At 35.1% G+C, this 22,632-nt stretch overlaps 1 protein-coding gene across 3 annotated transcripts; it reads right to left on the bottom strand.

Moving 5' to 3' along the window:
* Positions 1 to 15,909: 15,909 nt before the first annotated feature.
* On the bottom strand, positions 15,910 to 18,711 carry LOC104607577 (transcription factor bHLH18-like). 3 transcript variants are annotated; one of them, XM_010273246.3, is made up of 5 exons: positions 18,597 to 18,711; positions 18,148 to 18,225; positions 17,441 to 18,037; positions 16,947 to 17,330; positions 15,910 to 16,794 (listed from the first exon to the last, which is right to left on the bottom strand). In XM_010273246.3, the coding sequence occupies exons 2-5, from the start codon at positions 18,181 to 18,183 to the stop codon at positions 16,720 to 16,722; spliced, it is 1,092 nt and encodes a 363-aa protein (XP_010271548.1). In that variant the 5' UTR covers positions 18,184 to 18,225; positions 18,597 to 18,711; the 3' UTR covers positions 15,910 to 16,719. The 3 variants fall into 3 exon arrangements, with proteins under 3 accessions (XP_010271548.1, XP_088743416.1, XP_088743417.1); XM_088887290.1 differs by having other exon boundaries at positions 16,675 to 17,330; XM_088887291.1 differs by having other exon boundaries at positions 16,675 to 17,330; positions 18,602 to 18,663.
* Between the last annotated feature and the right edge of the window lie 3,921 nt (positions 18,712 to 22,632).

Raw genomic sequence — 22,632 nt, 5'->3', positions numbered from 1 at the left:
CACTAAATAGTGACTCAGTGACTGTTGCACTTTTGAAAAGCGTGATGTGATTGGTGTAAAGTCTTGATGTAATATTTACATCGAAAATCGATGTAAAAATTTACGTTTGATGAGGTTTTACACTTGTACACAAACATAAAACTCCATTCCATCCAAATGTACATAAAATTGAACCGGAGTGAAAGTTTACGTTGATCAATGACTATACATTCTTCCAAACGCTGACAAAATCGAATTGACATAAACTTTTACATCAATTCTTAATTTACACCAATTCCAAACACAACCTTAAGAATTTAAGACCACTAGTTTTCTCGGGCCTCATCGCATTCATGTCATCTCGGCCCACATAACTAACACCAATCCTTTATTATGTTTGTTGGTTTGTAATAGGTGGTCATAACTAAAGCCTAACAAGGCCCATTGACCACCAATGCATTGCATAAGTTACAAGCAAATGCAGCGGAAGAGGAGAATTATGAGAGCCCGGGATCTCAAAAAATCTAACACAAAATCGAGCTGTTTGTTGGGAATATCTTCAGCACATGTATCCTAAATTTATTAAAGATGTTTCTAATGTAATGTACAGTTTGCCCATGTTTGCAGAAGGGTTTATGCTTTCTAAGAGATCCCCTTATGAGTTATGCAAGAAGAAAATTGGTTTGATAATAGTGAGTTTTAAGGAATTTTCTATGGGTATAAACGCAAAAACGTTGAATCACATCAACTTGCTGTTGCCGCCACCGTTATAGTCAGACTGTTTGAACTGTTCAATCCGGATGGTTGAACCTCTGACCTGGAAACCAGTGGTCAGAACGATTCTATTTTTGAATCAGTTTTTAAAGCCTTGCTCACTACTTTCTTTGGATCACAACAACAAACTTGTTATTCAATAATCACAAATAAATCGCAAAAAAAATGTTAAAATATGATTAAGAACCAAATGCTAAATAGTTTCTTTTTAGACTTTGATTGAATGCTAAGAGAGGTACAAAAGGTTCAGAACGTTTTTCGTTCATGGATTTTCTTGTATATGTGTATGCTTTTATTAGTCCTAATCCTAATAATCAAATCTAAAATCAACCATTATAACGATACTTGATTTGATTGTGTATGTTCCGACTGCCTCTTCTCTTTTGTCCACAAGATTTTCCTTATCTAATACATTAGGTTCAGTTTGGATTATCTAATACATTAGCTTAGTTTGAAAGGTACAGTATAAATATATATAAAGTATAAGGTTTTATACTTTACAAATTTGTATTTGTACTCCTTCTAAACTGAGCATTAGTTTATATGAAATCAAGGTTTAAAGTATGATACATATTGTATGCATGGCATTGTCTGTATCATATTGATATCAAAACAGAGTTAGGGGATACTACAGTTTTTTAAAGCTGCATTTGATATATTACTTATTTTAAGAACTTTTTCTCTTTTTTTACAGTTAAAATGCCCCTTATAAACACTTGAGTTACAAATCTTTAAAACAAGGAATGCAATGCAAATATCATGCAAACTGAAAAAAAAAGGGTAAATCCAATTGAAATGCATCATATTTGAAAGCTCTATAGACAGCAGAGGCTGTCGAACTTGGACTGACAGCTTTCTCCTAAGGAACTAATATTGGGTGCCTAAAAATTATTAGGTGGTGGCACATCCGATAATTTACATGTAGACATGAGATTTGAGAGGGAAATTGGAAGGAAGATAATCTTTCCATTAACTAAACTCAATGGGTGTAATGGGTTGTGGAAAACTGGAACCAATGATAATACTCTATGTCAGTTATAAATGCTAAGGCTATGTTTGGTTTAAATTTTAAAGGAAAATATAGGGAAAGGAAGGGAAAGACAGGGGAATCTATACTAGGTTTGTAAAAGTTTCCTTATCTTTTCCTTCATTTCTCTGCATTTTCCTTCAAACCAAACATAGTCTAAGTGAAAGAGTGCATGATTATTGATTTCACATCATACTCCACAACTATTAAGTTTAGTTAATCCAATCATATAAATGGGTGTTTGGCATGGATGCCATTTTCTAAGAAAACTGTGTCACATCAGAGAAGGCAGTATTTCAAACAATACCCTCTTGTTTGGTACCGTTTTTTCTAGAAAAAAAAATGTTGCTCCAGACCAGTCTTGGAAATCGAGAAAGTGTGGTCTAGAGCAATGCCAAATTTGATATTTTCTGAGAAAACGATGCATTGCTGCTAACAGTGCAATGACGTGGCATCATTTTGGATGTTGGATAATATAGATCAATATTGAAAATATTACTACCAACACTGGTACCAAATAAAACCTGCAGTACTGTTTTCTTAGAAGACTCCTAAGTAATAGCATCGTTTCCAAACAAAAAATAAACACTATTTACTGAAAAAATGGTACTTACAATTCTACATGTCCAACACCATTTTTATGAGAAAATAAATGTTCTTAACACCAATGCCAAACACCTACTAAAAATCTGAATGTGACTTCTTGGTGATTGTTGAATTCAGAATTTCTTTCTCTTTAAGATTTTAATCGTTGTTTTTAATTTTAATAACTAGTAGAATAGAGTATTTTTTATGGTTAATAGAATAGAGTATAAAGGTGCCATCTTATATAGGTGAGAACTCACCAAGATTCATGGATGGTAAAAAAAAAAAAAAAATTGTACGTATATAGGACACAATACGCACGGAATCATACCATATAGATCGATGGGTTAAGGTTTAAAGTTTAACCTTAGACACAAAATACCACACTTCGGCTTTACTGACATCAGCTGAAGTTAAAGAGAGGTCTCTAAATCCAACAAATCCGGACTTGATGATGTGACCCCGGAAGGCCGGAACCGACCAAACCCAATAGGCGATGCCCGATAGCCACTCCCACTCCCCAGTCCCCACTATTGGCATTGATTGGGAAACAAAACACAACATCGTAATCAAGCATTATTTTTCCAAGTTCCAACCGATATTAAACCTACCTTTAGATCTTTTGTTTGAATTTTATTACATCGTAAGATCAGGAATAAGTTTATAAATCCGTCATCTGACCAGAAAACCGATCCCCACCGACTCCAATTTAGACCTTCTTAGTCCAAAATAAGTCCAAGAAATCGGTGAATGTTGGACCTGGGGGTAGCCATAACCATAAAATTATCTATTGCGTGCATTTACACTTGGGTTGATAAATAGGCTTGTCTAGAACATAGGATGCTGGTCCAAAGAATTTCTGTCAACATTCGGACCCAATAATTGTGGACTGCAGCTTTTCTACATTCTAGTTTTCCCTGCTGTGTGCATACTGCATCTAGATATCTCTACCTTTTTTGCATTTTTTATTATACATTTCATATTATCCATAAAACCAACGTTTTAAAAAATAATCTGAAAATGGAATCATTCTGGCCATCGGTTTCTAAGTTGACAGTCCAACCATCCGGTTCAAATAGATGGTCCGTTCTATTTGACCGCCCGAGTCAATGATTTATTGACTTTTTCAATGATTTTTTTCTAGATTTCAGGTTTAAGATAAACGGAACCAGTTGCCTGAACGGTTTTCAGACCGAATGATCCGACCGTCCAGATCAACGGTGATTCGAAAACGTTGCATAAAACACTATGCACAACACCCTACAACCGCACATCAGAAACTACGCAAATACAACCTGATCAGGCCTTTTTTGGTGAATAATGGTTTAAGAGTGTTTTTAAATCATTAATTTTTGATCTTAGACGGTCAAACTGGTGATCCAATCAAAACTCTTGTTCAGGTCAATCTATAACTCAGTATACTACTAAGGGGCCCTTGCTTTGTATTGTACATGCATGCATAATATTGAATTAGTAATTAAGTGAAATTAATTAATTGATTGATTAGATAATTGTAATATAAATTTTTAATTATTTTGACATAATTAACACACTCTATTAAAGTTAATTAATTTAAAAAGTTTAATGTAAAATTAATTAATAATTATTAATTGACTTAATTAAAGGACTCCTGTAATTTAGTTTCTCTCCATGGATCATTGACCTAACCCATTCAATGAGTTATCAGTTTTTGTAATATTTTAAATTTACATTATAAATTGAGCTTTCCATTCATTTACTAAGGGGTGAGCAAGAAAAACTGAAAAAATAAATTGAACAAAAAATCGGGTTAACTAAACTAGTAGGTTTGATTTCAGTTTAATATTTAAAAAAAAAAATTGAAGGCACTAGTTCGGTTTTGGTTAACCAATATAGAAAACCAGCAGTTAATTAAACTGACCAGTCTAAACTCCGGAAAGCTCATGGCCGACTCAAAGAAATGGAGTCGCCACCCATTTTTTAGAGGAAATGGACTCTCACTTTTAAATTTAAAAATCGATTTACTTACTTTGATAGTGACTCCATTCTTCACCAAGAAAAGCACCTAATTAAGAGATTTTGGATCCTAAGGATTAGGAGAGGAAAGGTGTTAACACCCCTCTCTCTAAGTTGTTGTAACAGCCCAAAACGAGAATTGTTTAGGCTTAATTTCTAATGAAAAACAACAATGAAAAGTGTTATTCAAAACTTCAGAAATCAAGCAAAAACACTCCCAACTTTGCCCAAATTTGATTTAAGGTGATGTTATCAGATCTTATGTATTGATTTCCCTAAGACCCTCGCCTCTTTACCTCTTTTTCTCAATTTGGATGAAACCGGGAATGCAAATTTCCCATGGTTTCTAGACTTTAAGTAACCCATAACTAAATTGAGAATAGAGATTACAAATTCAGGTTCAGATGTTAAAATGGGAGACTTACCTATCGTGTACAACCTTGAAAGTAGTTTTCTAGCAATTAAACTAAACAAAAAAGTGGTTGGATGAACTTGAAAGAGGCTTGAAACTATTGAATGCTTGGAGGTTCCATGCAAATTTCAAGTCTGAAACACAATAGAACAAATTTGGAACTTCGAGTTGAAATGCTTGGGGGTTTTCTCGCGAACAGGGCACCTATGGGAGTTGGGAATACTTCTTGGATCTCTCCTTTGTTTTTTCTCTTTTTTCTTCATCCCCTCTCCCCCCTTGAGCTCAAATTAGATCAATATTTATAAAGACAGGGAGGGGGTACATGTCTAAATTCCTTCAACTATAGTGTCTGGGATTCAATAAAAGTTTTTCATGTAGATAGACAAAGATTCTTTACAAAAACATATGCCCCTTATTTGGTAAAACATTTTCTTCGATTTGGGAGTGGTTTTCATGGGTTTTGTGCATCCAATGGCAGCTTGGGGCGTGCCTACCATGGCAGTCTCGTATTTGAGACTAACAGTGGCAAAAAACGTAAATCTGATGAACTTTTAAATGTGATTTTGTCCATTCTTAACTTTAGGTACTGGGTCTTTAGGCTTTTGGATCTATTAGGCTCAACTTCATTGATCCAGGTGTTTGAAGAGGTCAAGAATGGGTTTAACATCAGCCATCACCTTTTGAAGTTTCAGGTTGAGACAAATGAGGTGGTGATTTGATCTAGTGTCAAAATGGCATCTTCCTAATTTAACAATTGAACAAGTGAATTAAGTCATGAAATTTGATGTGCTAGGGTTTTCTGGGTCTCTAAACATAGTGGTGAGGTATGATTGGCCAAAGGGGTCAGGATGATGGAGATTTATGACCGACAAGTTCAGATCAATGAGATTTATTGAAATAAAATCTTTATTTAATGAAGGGTTAAACAAGGGAATTTTGGGCTGAAATTTGGTGGGTGTGCATTTATGAATGTTCTAAATCTAATGGAAGTGATGAATCTTTGATCAGGGGTGTAAACTGACATATTTAGGTGGCATTTAATAAATATAAAATTTAAAATAAAAAGATATTAAAAGTGTCTAGATTATTAAAAGAGAAATAGATGCTTTTGACTTTCTAGAGGCTTTGAATAGAGAAGGTTGTATGTGTTGGATCAAACCTTCAACATCTGAAATTCTTTCATTTTACTATTTTACCCCTAGAACAAATGATTTGGTAATTTTGAGTTCAATTTGTACTATTTCATAAAATATAATTTATTAAATTCAAAATTATATTGAAAAACATGAATAAATTATGATAAATTATAAAAAAATTATTAAAATAAGAATAAAATTAAAAATACATATAAATTTTTAAATTATTAAAATTAAAATAATAATAATAATAGTAGTAAAGTCCATAATGCAATGAAGAAATATTTAATAATTATCAAATTATTTAATTAGAACTATTAAATATTTAATAATTAATATAAATAAAAATTATAAAAATTATAAAAAATAAAAAAAAAATAATTTCTTAAAATAAAAATAAAATTGAAAATATGTATAAATTTATAAATTAAAAATAAATTATTAAGAATTAAAATAATAATAAATGATTAAGAATAAAATTCGAACACCGCTACTGAGAGATAAAATGGTGGTGGTGGGAAGACAAGGGGGGGGGAGAAAGAGAGAGAGGGAGAGCGAGAGGGAGAGGTTAATTAAACGTCATTGCTGAGGGTTGCAGCTACGGTAGCGAGAAGACAAGGGGGAGAGAGAGGGGGGGGGGGGGAAGAGAGTAGGAGAGTGAGAGGGAGGGAGGGAGGGAAGAAGCTCGAGGGAGGGAGATGGAAATCGAATGCCACTGCTGAGAGTTGCAGCGGTGGTGGCGAGAAGACATGGAGAGAGTGAGAGTGAGAGGTCAAGGGAAAGGGAAAGGGAAAGGGAGAGGGAGATCGAACACCGCTGCTAAGAGTTGCAATGGCAGTTGTGGGAAGACAAGGGAAAGAGATAGGGAAAGGGAGATCAAATGCCACTGTTTCACCATCAATGAAGAAGAAGAAGAAGAAGAAGAGAAAGAAAGAGGGGAATAATGAGAATAGGCATTTTTGTCTTTTAATGAGGTCTAAAAAACATCTGAGCACATTAAGTCATTGGCCCGCCTCATACAAATTTAGATCTAAAAATGTATTTCAGATCCTTTTTTCAAACTCAAACCAAACATAGGTGGCGTTTCAAAAGCAACATTTTCAAACTTTAGAGGTCTGGAAAGTGTTATCAAATGCCACCTTAGTTTGGGTCAATGGTTTATTAGTTAACGAAACGAGATAAAATGGAATCTCACTTTTTTAACTCTCAAATGGAGGAGTTTGATCGTGAAATTTGATGTGCTAGGTTTTTTGAACATAGTGGTGAGGTCTGATTGGTTAAATGAAACTGGGATGATGGGTGATAAGCTCTAATCAATCAATGAAATTTGCTGAAATAGGATTTAGGCTGATGGCGAGTCAAACGGGGGAATTTTGTGATAAAACGTGGTGGGTAGGCATGGATTAATGTGAGGAGTCAAGTTGATGATTCTAATATGAGAAAGAAATGGTTAATTTAGGTTTTTTACTTCTAGTTGTATAGGGTCGTTATAATGAAATCTTGACACTTTTGAGATTGGTCATTGTACACTTGCAATGAGATTGTATCCTAGTGATCTTGAGGTGATAGATGTGTTGTATTAGGGCCAATAGAAAGGAAGTTGGCATGATGAACGGTGGATGTATTGGATCAGGGCCATTAGAAAGGAAGTTGGCATGATGAACATCAATGTTGATCTCAAGGTTTTCATTTGTCCCGTGGATTGTGTCAAAAGAGGAATTTTGGTCTTTGTAAGGTTTCAATTTGATCTGGTTGTGATTCCATGTTTTAGGGTCTCAAAGGAGGGTATGAAGAGGTAGGGTGAGTGGACCGAGCAAAAGTTGGGTGCTGACAACCAGTATACATATGTTTCTATATATTTTATGTATATTATATATATTATATTTTCTTTATATTATAAATCAATAAATGTGCATTATATATAAATATATATTTTTATGATATATTATATACTATTTATTATTCAAAATATATTATTTTATATATTTCTAGTTTTTTATTATATATTTATATATATTATAAATATAAAAAACAAAAAATCAGCAAATCGAACAAACAGTTAACCAAATTGGTCAACAAGTTAACCCCGACTTCAGTTTAGTTTCGATTATTAGTTTTCCAAAAACTAGTAATATTGGTTCGGTTTCAAAAATAGGACTACGGTTCGGTTAACTGTGAGCACCCCTAACACTACATATAGGTTTCCCTACCTTTTTATTTCAAACCAAATACAACCTAAAGGGGAATTGAAGGGTGGGGACTGAGGAAGAACAGGGTACACATGAAGCCCTTTGGTCAAACAATAGATAGCTTTTGATTCCATGGGTTAGATCCCATGCCTCCTATACGGAGTATGGGTGACCCTACCCAATCTATTACAAGGTAGGGTCTAGTTCCAAATCTTGGAACCGACCTCCACCCAAGCCAGTTCCAGGGTCTAGGTGTTTACCCTACCTGAGCCGACCTTGGTTGGCCTTGGTGGAATTGACCATGCTGGAACTTGCTTTGAACTGAACTTGCCTTGAAATAAACCCCAGAATACTTTTGGGGATGTGAAGATTTGAACCCAAGATGCATGGTTACAAAGGCCATGGTCTCACTTGACCATTGAGTTACTTAAGTGATTCGATCATTTATTTTCATTTTAATATTTGAATGTGTAAAATAAGTAGTGTAAAAGGTAATATTTACAAAATTTAAATTTAATTTATAAGTTTCTAACCATATAATGATAATCTACATATAGGGTTATCCAATTTAACAAATAAAAAGTTTTAGACTATCTATTATATTTATTAAAAATCAAATTTTTAATGAACATGCTTCTTTTGTGAAAGGAGTGAGTAAAGAAAGTACAGGTTCCATGGCAAGACCGGAACTGATCCCAGAACCACCAAGGCTAGAACCGACTTTCACACGATAGGTTCTAGTTCCGAAAACCTGAACTGACCACTATAGGTTCTAGGTTCTACCATGGAACCAAACCAAACCGGCCCATGCTCACCCCTAATACGAAGGGTGGTTCACCTTCTATGCTAGGTTTTAAAATGTTGTGGTTCAAGCAAAACAAAATTTATTATATATCAAACATTTTCTCATGTATCTAACTTGTCTTATAGAGGATTATTATTTAGGCATATAGCCATGTACCTTTTCTCCTTTTTTATAAGGGAAAATAATTTAGTCAGATAGATTAATTAGTATTAATTGGGCACATGTGATGCACTAGTGTTATTAAAATAAGGGAAAAATCTTGATTAGTACCATGTACTTTGGGCCTAGTGCCACTTTGGTCCCCGAACTTTAAAACGCGACAATTAAGTACTTGAACTTTCAAAATGTGCCAATCTAGTACCTATCTTTAACCAACCATTAAGTGGCATTTGAAAAGACACAAATGCCCTTTGAGTGTCATCTAATTTTCTTTATTAATCATCCAAACATTGACAAAAAATGAATAGTCCCAAATCCGTTTCTCTTATATTCAAGAAAGTTGGAGTCACATCTCAGTTCTTGAATAGAAGAGGCAAGGATTTAGGATTGTTCATTTTTTATCAATATTTGGATGGTTGATAAAGAAAATTAGATGACACTCAAAGGGCATTTGTGTCTTTTCAAATGCCACTTGATGGCTTGTTAACGAGGTACTGGATTGACACATTTTGAAATTTCAGGTACCGAATTATCGTGTTTTAAAGTTTGGGGATCAAAGTGGAACAAGGCGCAACTTACAGGGTACAAATCGAGAATTTTCCCTTGAAAGAATTTGTAGCAAGAGCCTTATAACAATACAAATTGGGCCAAGTGGTACCAAGTCAAACCCAAACTATTTTTGGATTACATGTTATTAGATAAATTTGTATTAATTCTCACTATTTTTATTGCACTTCATTAGTTTTATTATTCTTAAATGAAATGCACAAACCTTTTTAAATGACATTTAGACATGGAACTTAAGACATTTGTAATTGGGTAAAGTTGAAACCTATCCATCCAGGGCTGTAAATAAGTCGGATCAAATCCGATCCGAATCCGATAAGAACCGGATTCGGATACCTCCCTTCATCTTAACAAATCGTAACGGAAAAGTTAATCCATTTAGTTAATAGATCAAATTCGGATATACCTAGATCCAATCTAGGTATATATTATAATATATTATTATATTATATAATAATATAATATATTTATTTATATTATATCATACATTTTTATTATAATTCTAATCAAATTGGATATTATTGGAAGAGTTATGATCCATCATATGGATGGCCAAATCATGCTAGATGGTTGGGCAAAATTTTAAAAGTTTCCTAATCCTTATAGGAATCGAACTCCCTATGTTTTGTAAAACTAAATTTTTTAGGATCGATCTTTCACTGAGCTAGACTAGATTTGAAACCAAAAAATGAAAGAGATGTATACCTGATACGGATACCATAAACGTAGATCCCAAGGTGGAATTTCACACCCAAATTAGTCCTAAAACCAACTTCTATTGAACATGTCACAGTGTATTCCTGAAATCAGTTTTAGCAACACAGTTTTCTACAAAATTGAGATCCAACTGTTTGAATTGAATTGAGGATGATGAGCCTGATATCCCCTAAATTTTTCTTGCAAAAATCAGAGGAAAAACTTATCTATATCAGTTCCAGATAGTTGATGCCGAACTGGGAGATAAAAGGTGCAAAGAGAACAAAAAACTACAAAAAATATGAAGTTGTCTTGGGCTGTTCCGCCCCCTTCTCTTTTATAACCTCTTATGGAACTATCTCCTAATCAAATTAGGAGATAATCTAGATCTAAATTAGATATGGACTCTAATTAGAGATATACCTTATCCCCCATGTCATATGACAACTATGTCATGTGCCAACTTAATTAATCATATTAATTAGGGCCTTATGCCCATCAGCTATAAAGCTCACGACCCAAGGGTGTTGCATGAACAACTTAGGCCTAATTTGTATGGCATGGGACCCTACAATGACCTCACATAAGTCCACATGGGTTTGGCCCAGCCTCTATGAAAAGGTTTGGCTGAATCCACTGATAAACGAAATGAACCCCTGAGCACATCACTATGAGCTCAATATGGTCCCAACATTTATACTTAAATGATCATTGAATTCAACTATCCTATGAATACCCAAGGATAATGGACTTAAGTAAGATGAAGCCCATTAGATAATCAGCCCTTAATGGTCTCTTACACTTAACATCTTGGCCCATAATGATCAAACACTGCCCGATAGGGAATGACCTCTCCCCTGGCTACAAGGTGTACCTAGGTTTTGACCCTTGATTATTCTCACTGATTGGCATATCAAAGAAAGCCCAATCCAACACCTAGTGTAGTACCATAATCAAGTCTTGGGGTTATATGTAATTTTTCAGTTTTGCCCATCAATCTCCAAGGTGCATGGCATAACTAGAAAATGGTCTCAATTCAGTGTTTAATTCAAACACACACTGCATATGATTCAAGTCCAACCCTAACAATTGAAACAAGCTACCCCAACTTTTTTGGCAGCACATCAATGTCAGCCTTGACAGGATAAACTCCTTAGGTCTATCCAACGGCTGAGAACATTCTAAACTAACACAAGTTTTATAAATGTCTAGTTTAATGGGGTAATTACACAAAAATATACCAATGTCTACATGAAACCAAGGTTTAAAGTATGATTACGTATCAACCCATACCGATACGTATCATTCCAAAACCCTTCCGATACACCTCTACAGTGGGTGTATCGGGGGTCTGACCGGTTCAGGGGATGGAGGGGTCCTAGACTAACTCCCCTAAACCAGTTTTGAATATATATATATATATATATATATATATATATATATAAGTAAAAAAACAAGTATCGAAATGCCCGATACGCCCCTATCGGCGTATTAGGCATATCGATATTTTGAACCTTGCATGAAACAATAATGTACTTTCATTCATTTACAATAAATGTATATGTACATCAATCTGATTGGATGATTTTTGAATATTCAAATAACCCAACCCATGAACTTCATCTTCTTGATGCATTGAGATTTTTTGGCCCATGGTTCGTTTCATCTTCTACTTCTTCTTCTCTTGGGAAACTAATAAAGCTAGGAAAACAACCTAATCCATTCGATCTAACACTAAATGCTTCACAAAATTAAGTTCATAGCAATCGAGCTATGAGACAAAAGAGACAATTCATGTTAACAGAAAATATTTTTAAAAAAATAGTAGTGATATTTTAAGATAATTTATAAAAAATAGTGGATTTTAAGAGAAATTTTCTAAAAATATAGCAAAAATGTTTTATAAAAAGATTAATTAATAGTTAAGTTAATATTTTAACAAAAAATGTTAATTACTAGTGTTTATAATATTTATTTTCAAGATATATTTTCTAAAAATTTATATAGAAAATTTAGTAGAACAAACCAGATTAATCAAGATTTGTTCTAATCAATAACTAAATAAATTGGGGCAATCACTTTTTTGGTTATGTAATGATCCAATCCATTAGGCTCAGTTTGTAAGGAGTACAAATACAAATATGTAGAGTGCAAAACCTTGTATTTTATATGTATTTGCACTATACATATTTATATTTGTACTCTTTCCAAACTCAGCCTTTGAGTCATCTTCTTGACCCATGTTCTTGTTGTAGTCTCTACTTGATGAACACAATACCATTTGAATGTCAAAATAAATAGTAATATGTGCATCCCAAAACATCCCATGGAGATAGGTAATTTTAATTTTACTTAATTATTTAATTTTATTACTTTACTTTTATTATTTGTATTATTGCATCATTTATTTTTTTTCTTGTTTTAGATGTTTTTAACTTAAACATTAATATTTTAATACATTGATGAAAACTTAAATATATGTATATGGAAGGTGGAGAGAGATGGGGGTAGGAATAGATAGAGAGATAGGGGGAGGGAAAGAGACATTAGAATTAAATGGTTTGTTAGACATGTGAGGTAGAGTAGGAGGTGTTTTAGGTGAGGGAGGTAAAAGAAATTTTAGGAGGGGAGATGGTTTAGGTGATTGGGGGAGAGAGAGAGAAAGAGAGAGAGAGAGAAAGAGAGAGAGAGAGAGTTAAGGAGGAAGAAGGAAAGGGAGAAGGGATTGAAAAAGGAGAAGCCTCATTAAAAGGCAAAATTCTTTAAAATATTGCTTTGAGAAGCTGTAATTTCAGATTCTACGATATACATGTATGGTAATTTTGAATTCTGGGAAACCAAAGATAGTTGGTTCTTCTGTTCCCGAACATCAGAAATGTAACCGGAAGTTGGAATATTACCAAACACCACCTTATCATATATTATAATTATTCTAATGGAATTATAGATATACCTCATCTTCTAGATAGAAAACCGAGATGACCATTCCTTATAATTTGGAACTAACAAATAAAATAAAGCTTTATTTGCACAAATAATGCTTGGTTCCAGCTGAGTTGACTGGGTGAGGATCATCATCAAGATCACATCAATCTCTCCATATATACACACACATATATAATTCACAAGTTGCCAAGAACGTCTCGACAGGAATTTAATCTGTTTTAATGTCCTTTATCCCTGGTACAGGTAATAGGGCTGTCCATGTAATTGCAAAATATTCTTGTCATGTAAGTATTACCTCCTGAAACATTTTTATTCCTGTACTGAAAAAAAGATTTGGTGTAATGAAACTTGGTAAATCAGGACCAACGATTAAAGCTTGGCAAGCTAAGAAATCACGTGAAGAGGATTAATCAATTGAAGCCATCTTAGAATTTTTCGCTGTACAAATCCTACCTACAAGATTGGGCATCAAGTCTGAATGCAAACAAGAGAAAAAAGATATTCCACCATCTGCGTTAAAGAAAGAATTCTTTTAAGTATTCATTTGAATAAGTGTTTAAAATAAGTAATACCAAACAGGGGCTAAACCTTATCGTTTGTATGGGAAAGTGATGCAAGAACAAATGTTACGTTTGGTGGTTGATTTAAAATATAGAAATCAAAGAATTTTAAAGTCACTAATCATTCTAAACCAGAGTTTTTAATAGTAGTTGGAATGGGAAAGAGAAGGCCCTGCAAGATTATAATCTTTTAAGTGGGGACTAGGGGATTAATTAAGCCTGTCTCTGAGCTTAATTAGTAATTAATAATTCCTCTTAAAGTAATCACATAATACATATATAAGCTTAATTATTGAAAATTATTTAGTAGGCTTCCAACTATTGAGAGTTGTGACGATCCTTCCACCAACATAAATGTGTTTCCTGGAGTTGGCAGCTGACCTTTCATCTAACTGTCAGCTGAGATGCAACATATACAAAATAAAATAGGGCCTGATCAAATGAGAGTGGCCAGGTGTTTTGATAATTCAATTTCTTATCTGAGATTGTGATATACTCGATATCAAGGGTCAACACCCACTTATTAGGAAGCTATGTGTAGGGTCGAAATTAGCTCCCAAAACACCCTAATCATTTTAATATCATCAATCAATCAAAATCCCCCTGTAAGGCCAAAACAAAAGCCATTATGCATTGCTATCATTCACAGGAAAATTTCATTTTGTGATGTGTTGAGATATAGCACCAGATGATAAATTCAATCCGGCCTGCCTTTGACCGGAAACTTCTGGACCACCCTTGCTGCTTCTATTATATCCATGCATTTTGTCAGGCTCAGCCAGTCTTAGTATAGTTTTCCAGTTTCATTTGGACATTTTGATATAGGCAACCAGAAGCGGACCCTGATTCTGATTGGGCCACCACCTCGGCTTCATCGTTTCAAGATCCATCGTATTTAAACCCGTATATGTATTTTTCCGTTTCAAAAGCCAGAAAAGGTGGCAGCACAAACTGCTGCTATTGTCTTTGGACTTACTTTCACCAATAATTTAATTTCTCAAATAAAGTAAACAAGTATATTAATTCATAATGTAATGTACTATGTCTACGTGGCTGAAGCTTACCATGTCCAAACTCCACAGTATCCGGAGATAGAGGTGGTGACAGTAACAAGTAGGCCCTACGTTTGTTGACCTAGAATTAGACAACAACCACCCCACCGATGTTGCCCTTGCCCTTTCCTATTTTCATTATCTCTTCGTATGCCAGGACCACCTACACTGCTATACACTGTTCAAGCTTTTTTATCCGAACCTGGGTTGGAAAAAGTTCACACGTGTCCACCTATATGGCGAACGTGTACTTGAGTGGGCACAGCTCCCAAGGCCCTAGCTCACCGCCACCTCAAATCAACCGCTCTCGGAGTCTCGGGGCCCAGCCCAGCACTCCAGCAGCATCTAATTTTCCTTGTTTATAGGAAGATGAACGATGCTCCTCGGTGGCCAATAATTATAGTAAGGAAGTGAATCCCCCCCATTTTGTTTGTGACTGGTTATATTCTCCTCTACACGGTTCATGGTTGAATGGAGAATGGATCTATACAATGTATTAATTGACTACATACATTTAAAAATTGAATAGAAAAGGACGCACCGTCCTCCCCCTAAGTTATTGACTCTAAGAGAGTAGTAGTTCTTTTGGATTTTCAGGATATCATTTGTCCACGTATACATATATTATATTGGATCAGCTACTAATACATGGTATCAATAATATAATCGAGGAATACAGGCTTAAATTTACTATATCATGCTATTCTCACATCTCTACTCATAACACATGACAGTTGTATATTAAAAATATCTCTCTTATCATTTATGGGGAATAGGTGGTGTTGTATGGATATAATGTGGAAAGAACTTGTGGGTGGACCTAGATTGGTAATACATTGGTGGTCTGTTGGGACAGGGTTGATTGATAGATAGCAGATCCCTACCCCATGAAAGGAGAAGTATCATTCAAATAAAAAATAAGGACAACATCAGCTTTAACTATCAATTGTCCAACAAATTATTAAATAAAAAAAATAAAAGATCCATTTACATTATTTCATATCATTTGTCTACTACATAAAACCAGTTTTACGTCACAACTCACAACAAACAACAATGTTTTTTTTCTTTTTTTTTTTTTGGTAATCAAACAAACAATAATGTCAATACATGTTGAAAGAAAAAGAAGAAGAAGAAGAAAAAGGAACATTACAATTGAATGACCTGAAGGGTAAAAAATTTCAGTCAGCAGCCTCCCAAATTCCCAATCAAACCAAACTTCTTAATCAAGGTCTGCACTCCTACCTGCTAGTGCTAACCAAACCAAGGAAAAAAAAAAAAAAAATTATGGATAGACCATTTTCACACGGGTGGAGACCCGGCCCACCAGGGGATCCAGTGATGGTGTATTGAAAAGTCAAACAAAGACTAAAAAAATGGAACTGTGAATTGTCCAGTATAAGCCCCGAGGTTTTGTTTACCACAATAACAGGTGAGGTGGGGGTGCTCACTGCCCAACATAAACGCGGTCAACAAGTCGACTGCGCAAAAAAAAAAAAAAAGGGAGACCAGAGCAAATGGACGAACAAAAAAAACCCTCCTGCAAAACGAACCTCAGGGCCAACAAGGGGACTCATCAGCAGAATTTTAGGCCTTGTTTTATTTCTTCAGATTTCTTTTACTGGATTACTTCTTTCTGAAGAAAAAATGGAGGACCTTAAGCTGACTGACAGTAAGCCACCCACCATCATTTAATTCCTCATCTTTCCAAGCTTCTATCCACAAAGAAGCCAAAAAAAGATATTCTTCTTCTATACACTTTGATTAAAACCAATTGGAACTGAGGCTCCATAACATATTTCTTCTTCTTTCTTCTTTCTTATTCGTATTATTCTTCTTACATAAATTGTCTAAAAGCTGAATTGAGATGCCTCACAAGATCCTTCACTTTCATGGAGAACTCGGGTTCCATCTACAACAATCAGAAACGGTTATCTTCTTTTAAAGATTGAACAAAGAATGAGAATTCAAATTACGGCTTCGAAAAGCAGAATTTTCAAGATAAAAGATTAAAAGCAACACTAATAAATTAATTGATTCGGCGACGGTGATGGATGGACTTACCACAGCAACTATGGTGATATTGAGAGCTGATTTCCCAAAGGGGATGACACTGCTGTTGACAACAGTCAGGTGGAGTTTCTCTATCTCGGCCAGTGCCTTCGCAACAACTCCTTTCTGTTTCTCACTGTGAACTCTTATGAGCACGTCCTTGTCCGACACTCTCGCTTCTATTTCCGGGAGTGCCGCCTCATCATCGGAGCGACCCCCACCCAAGTTATTCTCATCGGAGGAAGAATTGTCATCATCGGCCGAGATCTGAGATCTCTTGACTAACACCACAGATTCCACTCTTTTCTTGACCGTCTGTTCCTCTAATATCTTCACTCGCTCTTGCAGTTGCTTCAAATACTTGATAGCGTCTCCAAGAACAGAAGCCTTGTCCATCTGTAACAACCACGAATTATATCATCTTAAAGCAGAAATAGCCAATTTTTTAGACTTAAGAAGAGGAATTCCAGACGGCAATGAATGAACGAATGCGATTATGCGAGTACCTTCTTTAAGCCTGGAACAATGGCCGAGAGAGCTATGAAGCGCTGACTGAGCTTTTCTCTCCTCTTCCTTTCTGCTATTATGTGATCTTGAGTGTGTGAGGGAGGTTTCGTCGTTGCCGAATTCATCCTCTTAGTCCCATGACCGGGTTTAAACACATAATTTTGGGTCACGTAGGATGGGAAGATCATGTTTGCAGATGAGACCGCCTCGTCCATATTACCCATTAGATTACCATACAACTGCTGAGCTTGATTGATGGGCAAGTTGGGGTTGCCGAAAGAAAGAATGTTGGGAGAAGACGAAGCTTCGGGCGTGGATGATATGTTTTCGGTGGTGCAAGAATTCCAACTGTTTGTCTTGATCTGCTTTGCAGGTCTTTCGACGCCGGTGTGAGATGCATCCATGGAAGAACCGCTGAAGGCGGTGGTCGGTGTGGCGGTGTTGCTTCGTGTTTTGAAAGTCGGGTAAGAGGAAAAACTCTCAGAAGAGAAAGAGTGCTGGAAATCTTGCCCAAGCGTAGCTGCTATTTGTTGTGTGCTGAATCCATCAAAAGAGTCCATCTGACATTCATGAATGAAGGCAGGGTCCTCCATTCCCTGTAGATTCCGCCAGGCACCAGAGAAGAAATTTTGTTAATTAATTAAGAAAACGAAAAGCACACAACTGAACAATAATACTAAATGCGATGCTAACAAGATAGCCTTACCAGTTCGGATAGCCACCGGACCGATGGGATCTCCATTAATGTAGCTTCTTTGTTGATTAAAAGGACTGGTCAAGGATCCTGTGCCGAGACAATATTAAAAGTTGAGTAATTCCGGTTGATGGATTGGATGGAATTTTATGAAGAAGCAGAAAATGTCTCCAGATTTAAACATTATTTGAGTGTGACAAATCCAAGTATTCCCTTTATAAAACCAAGAAGAAGAGAAGGAAGAGGGTAATGATGCTATTGGACAAAAGGTTAATTTAAAATATAAAGAAAAAAGATAGAACTAAGAAAGTAGACAGATCAAGAATTGGACGTGGAAAGAAAAAAAAAAAAACAGATTCAGAATGTCCAAGAGAGAAGCCATAAAAGAAAAAGAAGAAGCCGAACAACTAAAGACGTATACGTCGCAGGGGATAAACAGAGAAGAAATTAAGCTCACTCACCTCACCTTTGGAGGCTTGGATGAAGACCGGAGCGTCCCTAATTTCTTCTAAATCACGAACCAAACCAAAGACCTCCTTTTGTAGTGGTGCTACTCCAACGTCCAATGTGGCACTGTTATCCACCGTCGAGTCGACCTTCATATTTTTTACATCTTTCGCACGTGTGAATTAGTATCATTTCTCATTCCAGTCTGACCGTCTTCGTCACTGTTCCAATGAAGGCTGAACTGAAGTCTCTCTCTCTCTCGTCTCAACCAAAATCTCAGATTTCTATTGGTGGAGGTAGCGTTCCCACAAAAGCAAAATCCTGGTTTGTATTTGTATCCCCTCGTAAAGTCGTAATCTGTCAACTATTAAGCAAGTCTTTTTTTTTTTTAACAGACAACCCTAAAAGTGAAATTAATGAAGCCATATCTCGTGTTTAACGACTTAAAAGAAAAAGCTCCATTCATGTGGGATCATTGATGTGGTCCAACTGGAAGGAAGCATCGATCCACACACCACAGGTGTTTCTTTTTCCCCCTTTGGATTAAAACAGAAATTAATATCCATGCTTAAGTTTGGTTGGCACTTGGCAAGAAAGAAAAGCAGTTAACATATTAACCAAATAGCAGAGAAAGTGGTAAAGAAGGAAAACTCAACAAATCAATAATCCCATGCGTGTTTTTCTGACAAATACAACGATTATTTTATATGCTATATATCACATGAATAACGTGGATGGTTACACAACCATTCATGTATATATTGTTATTATTCATTGTTGTCCATAGCTTAAACTTGTCAACTTTGCTATAGTTCATCTCACAATTAATGCAACATATATTTATACATAATGATATTGAGAAGCTAATATTATATTTGGATAGAATCCTACTTTTGTTTCATATATTTGGCTTTGTATTAATTTGATCTATTTCTCAATTATTCTCTTAATGTTTCATGTATATATATATATATATATATATATATATATAGCAACATACATATATATGGGCTGATCAGACAAAAGCCCTCAAATCATGAACCCTAACAAGTAAATAAAATCAAGAGTTTTTTTTTCTTTTTTAAATATAATGGACGCTTGAACAGTACAACATCACATCATTAATCACTTTGGTACTTGCATTACTGTTTTCTTTCAATACATATTGGGACAAGTCATCTACCATACCAACTGAGCTACCCTTCAATTTGCATTAAAACCAAGAGTTTGGGTCTTGATTCACATAATTTGCATATCAATACATATTGGGGAAGATGGATCACCAATAGTTAATCAGAGCATTGAATCAACTATTGCCATATCTTACCTATGGCTAATAAATATATCCAACATTGGGGTTTACTACTAGAGTTTAAATCGGCTCCCCACAACACATTTCTGATGTGTACTGAGAATGTTTCTTAATAATAATATCAAAATTAATGATGTTATTATCGGGAAATGTTTCTAATACATGACGGAAATGTACTGTAAAATGTTATGAGGAATAATCTTATGGGGGGCTGATTTGATCTCTTACTACTGATCCGTGATTAGATTATAGGAATTTGGGGGATAAGATGATGAAGCTGATATCAGTTTACGTGGTTACCTCATTGGAATGCGGTATATTTGTGCGTTTGGTAGAACAGTAATACATGTTATTGTTTAATGGGTCAAGATCATCATCGTATGGGTTTGTTTTCGTAATATATAATATATGAAGTGATGATGTCCATGTATATCCATGTATATAGCTTCTTAGGGAGGTGAGACTATTAATTACATCTTCCTATCCCTAATAATAATATAATATATATATATATATAAGTTTCCTTTTTCAAGAATAATAAAATAATATGATTGCCATCCCCTTGGTCAGGAGTAAAGTTTATAATTAAATAGTTTAAAAAAACATATATCCTGTAAATACAAATTATAAAGGCATGATATGTGATCCAATATTGGGCATTTACTTTGTAAAAGATGCGTATTCGTTGTATGAGATTTTTTAATCACATAAACCAATGATGTGATATTATTTATATAAACCATCCAACTCTCAATCTCAAACTGATGACTAGAAGCTAGTTTGAACTCAGGGGAACCTCAAAGCAAGTTTTCACCCAAATTAACAAGTTTAATAAACTTTGGTTGTGTTTGGTTTGAGGGAAAAAGTAAAGAAAGGAAGGAAAAGGTTTCCCTACTTTTTTCCCTCAAACCAAGCATAGCCTAATGGAAAATAGAAACTTCTTCTTCTTAGGATAGAATTCTAAAGACAAATATTTTATTCTTTCTTAGGCTATGTTTCCTTTGATAAAAAAATAAAAATAAATAAAAAGTTCAGGGAAAATTATTAACAAAATATTATAAGAGAACTTTCCCTCGACTTTCTGTTTCTTCTATTTTCTATCAATACAAATACAGCCTTGAGCTTTCAAACTATGAATAAACAACTTCGATCTTTCTACAGTTATTATGGTCGCAGGGACAGAAAACATAGCCAAAATCAATTTGCACTCATGCACAGACCTCTAAACTCCATAGGCAATTGGTAAGAAGGATTAAAAGTGCTACTTGATTGGTTGTCCTCTCATGCATATAGCTTAGCAAAGAGTCAGCAGGTTGACTTTCCTTTCCAATTAATCACATCACCACCTTGCATGCATGATGTTTACTCGCTGGGATTAAAAAAAAAAAGCCCCCAGCCCCCTCCCCCCCTTCTTATAAATCGCATTCTGTTCGTAGATTTGACATCAATTCATGATCAGGATTCATCTCATTTATATGGTAGGGTTAGGAATTTTGAGGTAGGTTGAACAGTCATTCTCCCAAATAAAAATACCATATTTATACTTCTCTCACCTCAGATAAAAACCTAATATTTTCATATACGATATATAAACTTCACATTTGCACCCCACAGAGCATACATGCCCCACATACACATCTCGGTGTGCATCAGGCACATCTCCCAAAATTGCGATAAATGTTCCCAATACACGGTAAGGATATACTGTGGAGCGCTCATGGGGCGTATATCTGAATTCATATATGTAATGCTTAATGGTTATTTCTTCCCATTTTATTTGTTGGTTTCTTTCTGGGGTGGATGGAGAGCGGAGTTTAGGTTTAGCCAAGTGAAAATATGAGCATGTTTTGCCGGAAGTTCATGCTTTTCAGATTGCCCTAGCAGAATATCTAGAAAGAAAAATAAAAGTAGCCAAAAGGTTTGTTATAAAATGAAGTATTAATTGAGATTTGGTCGATGTAAGGGATTTGATACAAATACATATAAGCGAACCTCCTGGATGTTTGTGGAATACGTTATTTGAGATATGTTACCTGGTGGCTAAGAGATGAACCTAGAATTGGTCTTGTGAATTTATCTATGACCATGAGAAGTCCAAGTGTAGAGCAAATAAGTAAGGTGCCTGGAGTGAGTGTTGACACAAGTTTAATAGAGACCAAATTCCCCTCGTGTGATAGCACCATAAGCTTCATTCGGAACACATAAATCTTTTTTTTCATGGAGAGGTTAGAAACAACACCAACAACCATAAAAAAGAAAACAAGGTCATTTTAATTTAGAGGCAGGAAACCCTATTGTTGTTGTTGTTGTTAAAACAAAGTCTTGACATGAAGGATCTCTTGTCAAGTGAATACGAAAAACTATGGGGGTGTTCAGCAAAACAGTCTTGGGTCACATGAAGTATGGTTTTTAAAACTGATCCGGAGAATGAATCGGTCAAGGGACCAGTTCTTGGATCAAACAGTCCAACGATAATCGAATGGTCGGCCTGTTCTGATAAAATAAATAAATTAATTAAAAAAAAAGTCAACAACTGAACGGTTCTAACAGTTCAACCACCCGGATTAATGGTTTGTTGACCAAATCAACGTTTTTTATAAAAATCTAGTCTTGAAAAAAAAAACGAAATCAATTCCCAATTTTTCCGATCCAACCATCGGATCCGGTCCTGTTTTGAAAACCATGACATGAAGGGTCCCTAATACTCCCCTATTCAGACTATTCAAATGGAAATAGCT

Source organism: Nelumbo nucifera, chromosome 5 (assembly GCF_055504915.1).
Source record: "Nelumbo nucifera cultivar China Antique chromosome 5, China Antique-T2T, whole genome shotgun sequence".
Classification (NCBI taxonomy): domain Eukaryota; kingdom Viridiplantae; phylum Streptophyta; class Magnoliopsida; order Proteales; family Nelumbonaceae; genus Nelumbo; species Nelumbo nucifera.
Note: the sequence above shows the minus strand (reverse complement) of the source record. Positions and strands in the feature narration are given on the sequence as shown.

Excerpts from the sequence above, each read along its gene's own strand:
- LOC104607577 (XM_088887290.1), bottom strand. The coding sequence starts at position 18,183 with ATGGAGATCCCATCGGTCCGGTGGCTATCCGAACTG. Across the intron at positions 18,038-18,147 it reads TCCGGTGGCTATCCGAACTG|GGAATGGAGGACCCTGCCTT; the intron begins GTAAGGCTATCT and ends CGGAATCTACAG. Across the intron at positions 17,331-17,440 it reads TTGTTCCAGGCTTAAAGAAG|ATGGACAAGGCTTCTGTTCT; the intron begins GTACTCGCATAA and ends TGGTTGTTACAG.